The sequence below is a fragment of the Patagioenas fasciata genome, chromosome 13 (genome assembly GCF_037038585.1).
Source record: "Patagioenas fasciata isolate bPatFas1 chromosome 13, bPatFas1.hap1, whole genome shotgun sequence".
Classification (NCBI taxonomy): Eukaryota; Metazoa; Chordata; class Aves; order Columbiformes; family Columbidae; genus Patagioenas; species Patagioenas fasciata.
The window spans coordinates 8,159,390-8,169,551 of record NC_092532.1 but is presented as its reverse complement, the minus strand read 5'-3'; the positions used below and the strand labels follow the sequence as shown (position 1 = coordinate 8,169,551).

Genomic DNA, 10,162 nt, shown 5'->3' with positions numbered 1-10,162 from the left:
GTTGAGGACAGGAGAGGCAAGGGCACAGTCTCACAATGCCCAAGGAAGGTGAAAAGAGCAGGCCCGGGGAGGGTAATCCAGTCAGCCAGGAGTCCAGGGGTCACCAGAGAAGTCCATAGTGCTCAAAGTCAAACAGAGAAGCAGGTCAGTGGGACAGATGGGCATGGGACATGTCCAGGTCCAGGCAGAACTGCAGTGCTGCTTGAGAAAAGGACCTTCGGTCTCATGGTTAACTCATTACAAACAGAAAATAAGAGGTACAAAATCATTGAAGAAATGTACAATTTCTCAAGTTTCAGCCATCGACAAAAAAACATCCCTAACTGCAGAAAATGCATCAAAGTAACTTTAGAGTTTCTTCTCCATTATCATGACTAAGTGATATCCTGGAGGTGGAACAGGTTCCAACAGTGATGTTTTGAAAGTGGCTGCCAGCAAGTAGAATTAGAGCCAAAGACCTTTTCAGGACACATTTTGTGACTTTTGACATTTCACGGGTCAAATGTGAAAGGTTAATGAGAAGGGTCGGTGCACTCCTCCAGCTGGTCTGATATACATAGATGATAACCTGGCAAATGTTACAGTTCGTGAACAGAGACAGATGTGTTTACAAATGACCTGTGATAAGCTTAAGGTTGCCGGTCTGAAGCTGAACACAAAGAAGAGTGAGTTGGTTTAAGGACAGAAAATTTATTTGTGGTTTTCTGCCAGTCATGTAGTCATTGGGGAATAGATTTACACAGGCAAGAACAAAACAAGATGCTGAGCAGAACTCCTTAAACCCAGCAGATGTGCAGAGTTTTGTAGGATTGTGATCTTATTATTACAGAAAGTAAGCTGGTAGATTTGTCAATGTTGCAAAACATATACGTAAGTTGTAGACAAAAAGGAAACTATTTCAGTCATGAGTAGCAATGTGATTTCACAAGTTCAGAACTGAAAAGACCCACTGCAGATGTTCCTCTAGTATATCTATGTTTCAAAACCCTCCCATATTAAATACAGATGCTAGAACATGCAGTTTGGGGCAGTATTGACACAAGAACATAAAAGTCTTGAGGGGATGTTTATTGAGGATTCTTAAAACAGAGTGCAAATTCTCTAGGGAGAAATTATTGCAACACTCAAAAGGAGCTCCTGGCAGTCATTAAAGCTACAGAATACTTTCAGCACTAGTATAGGAAGATATTTTTGGTCAGGACAGACCATACATCTCTGCAATGGCTCAACAGCTTCTGCTATCCTGAGAAGGTTGCCAGGTGTCTCTAAAGCTGCAACGCTAACATTTTGCAATTAGAACTTCTTTGTTTTGTGCCTTATTTTGTTGTTTGTTGTGCGAGACTAATTGGGAAGGTGATTAATGATTTCTGAAGAGAATGTGGATGCTCAGAAGGAGATAAGCCAGCTTTTCTTTTGGTATATGTGAAAACAGTACTGGCTCATCCAGGTAAGAATTGTCTGTGGTAATCAAAAGCTTCCCAAAGTGGGAGCTACGTCTGGCTAGTGTGCAGTGGGAAGATGATTTGGCAAATACAGCTGCTGTAGAAGCGGCATCTTTTCAGAAAACTACAGCAAAAACCCTGTGCTTAGAACAGGAAAGCGCTGAGTGTAAACATGAAGTTGTAGGGGACGTAAGAACTGATCATTGGTTCAGGTGTTAGTTGGTTATCAGCCAGTTCTGTGAATCATGGACTCAATGTGGGAGGTGTTGTGGAGGATCTGGGCTGACCACTGGTGTGGTGCAGCCCACAGAGTCTCACTAAATGTTTCATGTTCGTGACGCTGGACAAGATCCTTGGCCAAATGGTGTCCAATCTCACAGTCACGAGTAAGGTTTTACATCTGTTTCTCAAGCTTATGTTCACTATAGGATGTGTTTGCTACTGTGTGTGTGCTGACTCTCCAGTCTGGGTTGTGGTGAGGCAGTTTGCTGATGAGGAGGAGCGTGGATGACAGACAGGCACGGGGACTTTTCTGAGAAGGCAGTAGGCATCATGGAGCTGTGGGACCATACCAGCTCGGTAATGGGAATTGCTGCAGTTACATCTTAGAACTAACAGAAAATAATCTAGGTTTCTAAATAAATCCTGTATGCAGTTACATATTGGGGTAATATTGCCTTTCCTTTGACAGACATTTTACTGTAACTTGCTACTGAATTTCTAATTTCAAATGATAAAAGGAAGCCTGGCCATGAGAAGTGTTGACAGTGTAATTTTATTTTATTTGTATTGCTGGCACTTCATGTGTGGGACATTCTTTTCTGTTTTATTTTTTTTAATGAGAAACATTCCATCAGACTGTGAAAAGAACATTTTTCTGTTGCACAATGCGTAAGCAAAAACCTAACCGAAGAAAACCCCAATATTATAAAGAACAGAAAATAGAGTTAAACAATAATACTTGACTTTTATGTATAACGCATTGACTTCAAAAATCTGAGTCATTCCATCCATATAAACAAGTTATATAGTAGTAACAAAGTGCATGAAGCAAATTGCTAAATTTAACTAAGGTATTAAAATAAAAAGTACTTTAAAACAATACTTTACACTTTCTTGCCATGATTCCATCATGCATCAACACAAATCAAATCCCGAGGCAACCCGTGCCTTTGACAGTCTTTCTGTATTATTATGTAAATAAATGGAAGTAATGATCAGACTCACAAAAGGGTGAAAAACATCAAGACAAACCATCTATTTATAACAGAGTTGTATTAAAAAAAAAATAAAAATCAAAGTGCACTGCTGGTACATCTCATTTGAGCCTATTTGGGATGTGTCTAACACAGGGGGTGATCCAGTCTCCAATGGTTTCAACACTTTGTTTAAGCACCAGGGGAATAAAGAATGATGGATAAAGATGGATGTTCTGTCACTGGCATAACTATGACTAGCATGAAAACTGAAAAATTGTACCAGAATATATACGTAAACATCTTTTGTATACTGAGGAGGCAAACACTCTTAAATTATCAGATGTGTACAGTACTGGTACTTAAAGTTTTGGTGCCAGTACCAGACTGGTCCAGTAATTAGCATTCAGATCTATTTCTAATTACAGATAAGGCATATAACAAAAAAGTAAATATTTGGTTATTAATATCTCATACAGTTCAGCAACCCAACCAGTCAGAATTTATCTTGCCGATTTTAACAATCTTCAAACTCTTGTCTTCCATCTGTAGATAGTACTGATCTTTGAAAAAGTAGGTGTATCCTGTGAAGGTAAATAAAAAAGCATATTCGGATTATAGAGCACATAATTCTTGATCAAAGTTTTGTAGTCTATTTGATTTCATGAAGCTTAATGAACTTATTTCCTGGAATATTTATACACAATAAAAAGATTTATTTTTAAAATACATAAAAATTCCTATCCTGGAGAAGAACAGTCTTGTTAAATGGAGCCTGGTCAGGTTACCATTTTGTGAGCCAGAATTTTCTGGGAAGAAATGCTTGCTGGCAAAATAGATGTTGAAAATTGACTAGAGACTAGTGATATCAGCAATGCTTCCAGGCATTTACATGTATTTGTGTTAAATATGAGGCCACTTAAAACCGTGGGCCAGGCTCTCAGCTGCAATTGATAGGAGGTTAAAAAAATAAAAGGCAAAATACAACCCATTTGTGCCTGTGATCAAGGAGATTATCACATTTGGGTTCTGGCTGTGCTAGAGTAGGGTGATGCTGAGAGGATGCTGGGACTGAGGAACCTGTGGGGCTGTCAGAATTTGGGAAGTTTCTGAGCCGCAGTGACTGGCCCTGTCATGCCACTGGTGTGAGGACACCCTGTGCATCAGGCCTTGGCTGGCAGGAGTCGCTTTAGTCTCTGTCTCAAACTACGCTAGAAAGAGAATTCTCAGAGCTAATTTTCCCTGTGCCCAAACTGGAAAACCAACATGGACCTGGATCCAACCCTCAGGGAGACCTTGACACACAAGGAACCACATCAGGGATTGCTTTCCTCCATAGCCTGCGGGACGCTTGTGTGGCAGTTTTCTAGACCTGAACAACATCATAATGGAAAGCAGTAGGATGCTTCAAGATGCTTAAGGCATTAAAAATAAACAAACAAAAACAAAACCAGAAAATCAACCAATCAAACAAAAACCCCACAAAAGGCAAGGAAGAAAAGAGGGAAGATGCTAATAAAAGCTGTTTCTTGCCTTGTTAAGCTTTGCAAAGTGTTCAACATCAAGGAAGTAAATGATAAAGAGTAGTAGCAGACTGAAAGTAAATAAGCTTCATGAAAAGGGAAGTTAGCATAATTATTATTATTTGCTTGGGTAAAAATATTCAGGAGAGCTCATGTTCTCTAAATGCTTCATTTTAAAAAGTTTAAACTGTTACTAGTAGGGTATTTATCAACTGATATTTAATGGGAAAATAAAGAGATGAAACAAAGTTTCTTTGAAACAGTAGTTTGCAAATTTGAATGGGAATTTGATTCCTACTCATGGGCCACAAGAACTTGAAGTCTCCAGTAAGTTTAACAGCAGACAAATAGGAGAGCTTGGTAGAGATTTGAGCCAGAATTGCAGCTTACCACTGTCACCAAGGCCCAGGACAGCATCGAGGTTATCTGGAACTCCATTCCAAGAGTCGGCAATGAATTTAGGGGATGCAATCTCCATTTTCTTCTTTTCTTCATTGTACCTAAAGAAAATTATATACACGCATTAAATCCTGTACTTAAAATTTACTGGAATTTTTCAGGGAGTCCTCAGCAGATGTGACTACAGAAAACAATCAAACAGAAATATAATAACTGAGATTGTAACATTGTTTCTCTTTCATTATTATTCCTGAATCCTTTAAAACCCTGTGAAATTTTACATTTTTCCTTTTGGAAATGCAGTTCTTGCTGAATTGAAAATATACTTTCTAAGTAAAACCCTTTTCAGAAACATGGCTTTAAATTTTAAAACATAATTCTAGGAAAGGTAATTTTTTTTTTTTTTCTGGCAGTGGCCAGCATCTGAAGGTATCAGATTTTAATGTGAAATAGCTATCTTTAAAAAAATCTTACATGAAATATGCTTGTAGTCCTTGTAATTGATAGTATGCTATTAAATTACTAATTACTTTCCCTAACATTTCATTTTAAAAACCTGTTATTTTCACCCAGTCCTATCTCTTGGTGATGATCAACAGATAAATGGCAAGCTGGGAGAAAAACAAACAAACAACAAACCAACCCAAACCACAATGGCTTTCATGATCTGTGCTTCAAAGTGGAAGAACCCAGCTGGTGTAGATGTGCTGAATTGCATGGAAATGGCATCTGGTTTACAGTGTCCTTCAGAAGCGATGGCTCTGTCTGTACCCACATCTGCACATGGCCAGTTGTTTCATCACCCTGTCTGCTTCCCACTGGAGCACACAAAGACAGATCTGTGCAAAGCCAGTTTTACCTTCCCACAAGCAAGTAATCCAGGATCTCCCTTTCCATATATAGGGAATTAAAGTCTCGGGGCGCAGAGTCCTTGAGAGTGAAGGTGGAAGGAGCAAACCTGTGTCCTGGTTTCCCCATTTTTCTGCTTTATAGATGGGAGCCAGTGCTGAGCAGGAAGAGTGGGGACATCCTGTGGAGCAGTGACACAGGATAGAGTTTGAACCAGGCTTCCAATGTGAGGCCTCAGTCGCCCCAGCAGCTCTTTGGGAGCAGTGGACCTCAGAGAGGTTGTCTGTGACTGGTAATGGAGGGAGGGAAGCATGTATATTCTTGATTTTTATTTATCCATGTCTGTATATGTGTCACCTTTCCCTTGTTTCTGTATGGAACTACTTGGATTGTATCCAAAGTTATACCAGTGCAGATGAGCAGTAGCTTGGTCAAAGTCGATTTAAAAGATTAATTTAAATTACTTACTATTTTTAACTTTAATATTTAAAGAAAGTCTAGTAGCTTGCCTGGGTAGCTTTTAAACTTCATCTGTGGAATCCAACCCAGCTCCTCTTCTCCCTTGCAAAACTTCACTTTGCTTAACAATCTTGTTATAGTAACACTAAAATAGCTTGGGGAGGGAGAGGAGGAGGCTTCCAAAAAATCCATTTAAAGTAAGTGTGATAATGGCACAGGAAGGACTATGATATGTAACTGCTTTGATTCCATGGGGCAGAGTCCTTGTATAAAACAAAACAGCTGCATACTTCAGGGTTATGGTGTCCGTGTTAAACAGATGCATGCTTTTCTGAAATATTTGTCAACTGCTTGCTTGCTTCTTTGCACAGCTAGAAATCACTTAAGCTTATTTTGATTTCTTAACAATAAATTATGCATTTTGCAGTGACTGCAATTGATAAGGTACTTTGATAGAAATACTGTCTGTGATTAGAGTGATGAATTACTCAGAGGCCCTGGAGTGCAGTTAATCAAAACAATGGTTAGTACAGAGGAGACAAGCAGATTTGCGAACTCATCATCTGCAGTTGTTGCTAGGAATCAGAATTATTGCAGATGGCTGTATTAGAACTGTTTGCAAATGTTTAAGATGGTCTCTGCAGTATGATATTAAAAAATGAATAGCATTCTTTAGCTTTTAAGGTTGTTCTTTTTTTTTTTTTTTCCTTTAGATAATGGAGAAGAGTGCTGTCCTCAAAGTAATTGAAAGTTATGATCAAATGGCAATTGTGAAAGGATATTTTATTTGCTTACAGGAATCGACAGCCATTAGGATATAAAAAAGATACTAATCCAGTTTGATCATAACATGAAATTAATGTTCATATAAAATGAACTCAATTATAGTGACACCTCCTTTGATATTTTATATAGAGCATCTCTCAGAAGGGACCCTTATAGCCTGGAGAAGCTGGTGGGTGCTTCTGATGTTTAACTTTTCTCTAAATTGTCAATTCATGAATGGTTCAACTTTCAGCCTGTTGTTTAATGTCTGCATTCCCAACTTCAGGTCCTGTTCTTGGAGAAGACCTCTGATGGTGAAAGCAAGGGTTAGTGTCTCCGTTTTAGTTTTGTGCCATTCTGACAGGCAGCACAGAGCTAACCCACAGAGTTCCTCAAAGCACTGAGGTGTGTCTGCTTTTTCAGATGATCTTTTGTGCCAAATCTTCCTGCAGTTATGATCATGAAATTCTATCAAATACTATTAGTAGACTCTTCATCAGGTGCAATGTAGGATCTCTATTTCTACCACTGTAATAGGCTCCAGGCTTTTTAAAGACATTCCTTCCTCATCTAAGAGTCCAGGATCTCTTCTGGAAAGAGTATTTGTAGCAGGTCATCTGAGTTTGGTTGCTTATGTTGCATCATATTTTGTTTTTCATACAGTCTTTCCAAGAGAAACCTTTGTGCAAATACAGTTACACACATTTGTGGAGTAACACATTTGTGGTGTTCTTTGCAACAAAAACTTCTCTGAGTGTGGACTGGCAACATGAGTAAGGATTGTAGAGACTGTCAGAATGAACTGAAGCCAAGATTGTTGCCAAAGCACTAACAGATACACTTCATGTGGTTTGTTTGGATCTCCTCAGTGCCAACTCTCTTAGTAGCGCAAATGTGTTAGTGACTGGTACATCAGCTGCTGGAGGGATTTACAGCCATCCCCAGTGTGCTTTGCTAGTCACATGGCCACTACTTTTACATCCAGTGCCTCTGAACTTGGTGGCGTAGTGAAAGAATTTCAGAGACAATCTGGTCAGTCTTTGGCTTCAAGTGATTGGAGATCAGCCCATTTTTTTAGGAATTCCTGTCCGAGTTTTCTGGCAGGATCTATGAGCTGACAGCAGGGACAACTTCCCCCACTTCAGATCCTGAGGCTGCCCCAAGCAGCTGCTGGTACGTAGGGGCGGAGGGATGTTAGTGATGAGCAGCTTCATAGAGACTCCCAGATATCCTCTTCCATTTCTAGCTGTTTTCTCAAATACCTACCAGTGTCCTGCTGCTGTACTGAAGTCCTTTCCTAGCCACACTCCCTGGTTTGGTACCCTTGCTCACAGCTGCTGTCAGCATGGTCCCGGCAGCCCTTATTTTATATTCTCAAAGGGTGAACCCCCTAGATTTGGTTCCTGCCTCCTGAACCTCCTTGTGCACTCAGCCCTAGAGGCACAGCATGGCTAATAGCACACCACCACCGCTTCAATGTTTCTTACTTCCAGTATCTGTCTCCAGCAAAAATGTACGTCTTCTTGTTTCTTCCCCAGTTAAAAGCTGCATCAACACGCTGCACGTCAGGGGGTAGTCCCAGGGCGGTGAGTTTCTTTGGATATCCCCTCTCCAAGTTACTGGCGGAATAAACCCAGTACTCATTGCCTAAGTAGGAGAGAAAACAAAGCAAGCAAGCACTGTTTTTTAATCAGATACAGAGGAGTATTTCTTCATTTATGCTTTGTTATGAGGCTTTTTATTGCACTAACTCTACTACTAGTCTTCATAGTATTTTACCCTCTGTGAAGCACTAGTTAGAGAGCAGGTGTACTGTGATTACAGTTTCTACTTCTGCCTCTCCGCAAAAGACATCACCTCATTGTGCTCTTGCTTCCTCTCTTCTTAGCTGTCTCAGCTTAGTACAGCTGAGGTTATGTTAAAACAAATTAGTAGATTTTCTTGTATGATGAAGATGGTCTGAAACCAGGCATGGGCACCTGAAGGTCAAACGCAGAAACTCGTGTTCACTCTTCATTTGTTTTGTTGAATAATTTTATTGAGTGATTAACAGCAAGTTTTTGCCCAGGCTTCCTGTTTCTATTATCTTGTGTCATACAACATTTTCTACTGTCTCTCCAAATATGTACTTGTGGAAGATGCTCTGGTATTCTTTATTCTTTACACGGCATTAGAATTTACTTAGTAAATACCCTCACTGGATTCACTGAAAGCCATGGAAAGATTCTTTCATGAAAGGACATTTGTTTGATTTTGTGCTAGTGAGAAAGAAAGTAAAGCATTAATGTAAGTATAAGGTGTAACATTTGAGTTCCTGAGAAGTTCAGGAGAAAAGGGGGAGTATCAGTAGCAAGTACTTTAAGATAGTTGGGTTACAGGTCACTTTCAAATCAATCTTTGTTTGTTGATAGTTCTTATGTATTTATTTTTTTAAAAGCAGTTTAGTTACATTTTCCTGGGAATTATAGAGAGAGGGAGATGTAGATGTAGATGTAATAGGCTTACATATAGTATATGCAAGATTTAAAGTGTTTTGGCTTGACTGAAATAAAACTTTTTAAAACTTATTTCTTTTTCCCCTCTGTGTAAACTATAGCAAATGGCCTTTGAGACATATGGAATAGATTATAATTACTTTTTTCCCTTCTGTACAGAAAATGTACAGCAGCATCTGCCATATGTTTTTTACAAGATTGGAGGTGTTTAGTCATATTTTAGTAGATATTGGAGCCCAGTTTTTGCTGGCTCAGTTTTTCATGTTGAAAACAGCCTCCCAGCCCCACCGTTGTGGCCAGTACGGCTGAGCCATGCGTGTGATTTGGGATGGACAGAGCAGGGCTTCCCTTGCCCTCCTCTCCTGTGGAGGCCACTCAGCTGGCTGCCCATAGCCACTGCCTCATGAGCCACCAAGGCAGATAAAACAGAGACTGAGGAAACAGCTCACACTGTTGTTGCATTTCATGTTAAATATTGACTCTTGTTCAGTCTTGCTTACTGTTAAATGTATCTTTCCAGGTGCTCATAGCTCCCCTTTGCTGTAATGAAGGCTGAATGCTGTTCAAAGTCCTTCTAATCCAGCCTTTGTCCTAAAATCCTCAGCATGGGATGTCTGAGATCTGTCACCTATCCCCATGGGCTATACTGGCTCTTGGGCAGGCAATTCCCTGGCCCTGTTACAACCCAGAGGAAACTGAGCTCCAATGCAACATTTATGCAAATGGCTACTTACATTTTAAAACTTAAATCTAATACCTGAAAAAAACACAGCCTTCTCATCCTGAGGGGCCTCGTAGACAGCATCGATTTTCTCTGGCAGATCAGGCCAGAATGTAGCAACAAGAAGAGGACCCGTGGGTTTTGCTCGGGGGTTTACAGTCCTCCACATGAATCTGTGCAGAACAGAAAATGGTACGAGATTTACAATGAACTAATTCACCAGCACATCTGTTTCTCGTCAGTTCTGGCAAAGGCCGCATAAGCATTGCACATACACACATGCGCACACACACGTTAGCAGAAACACATGCTT

The 10,162-nt window shown here is 39.9% G+C and overlaps 1 protein-coding gene across 1 annotated transcript in view; it reads right to left on the bottom strand.

Moving 5' to 3' along the window:
• Window positions 1-670: 670 nt before the first annotated feature.
• The window catches only part of MMP2 (matrix metallopeptidase 2), a 36,109-nt gene continuing 26,617 nt past the window's right edge, over window positions 671-10,162 (bottom strand). The window contains exons 10-13 of the mRNA XM_065848149.2: window positions 9,886-10,022; window positions 8,121-8,280; window positions 4,552-4,661; window positions 671-3,222 (exon numbers count right to left, since the gene is read on the bottom strand). Of these exons, the coding sequence (XP_065704221.1) occupies window positions 3,119-3,222; window positions 4,552-4,661; window positions 8,121-8,280; window positions 9,886-10,022 (511 nt within the window). The 3' untranslated portion in view covers window positions 671-3,118. The remainder of the gene's footprint in view (window positions 3,223-4,551; window positions 4,662-8,120; window positions 8,281-9,885; window positions 10,023-10,162) is intronic.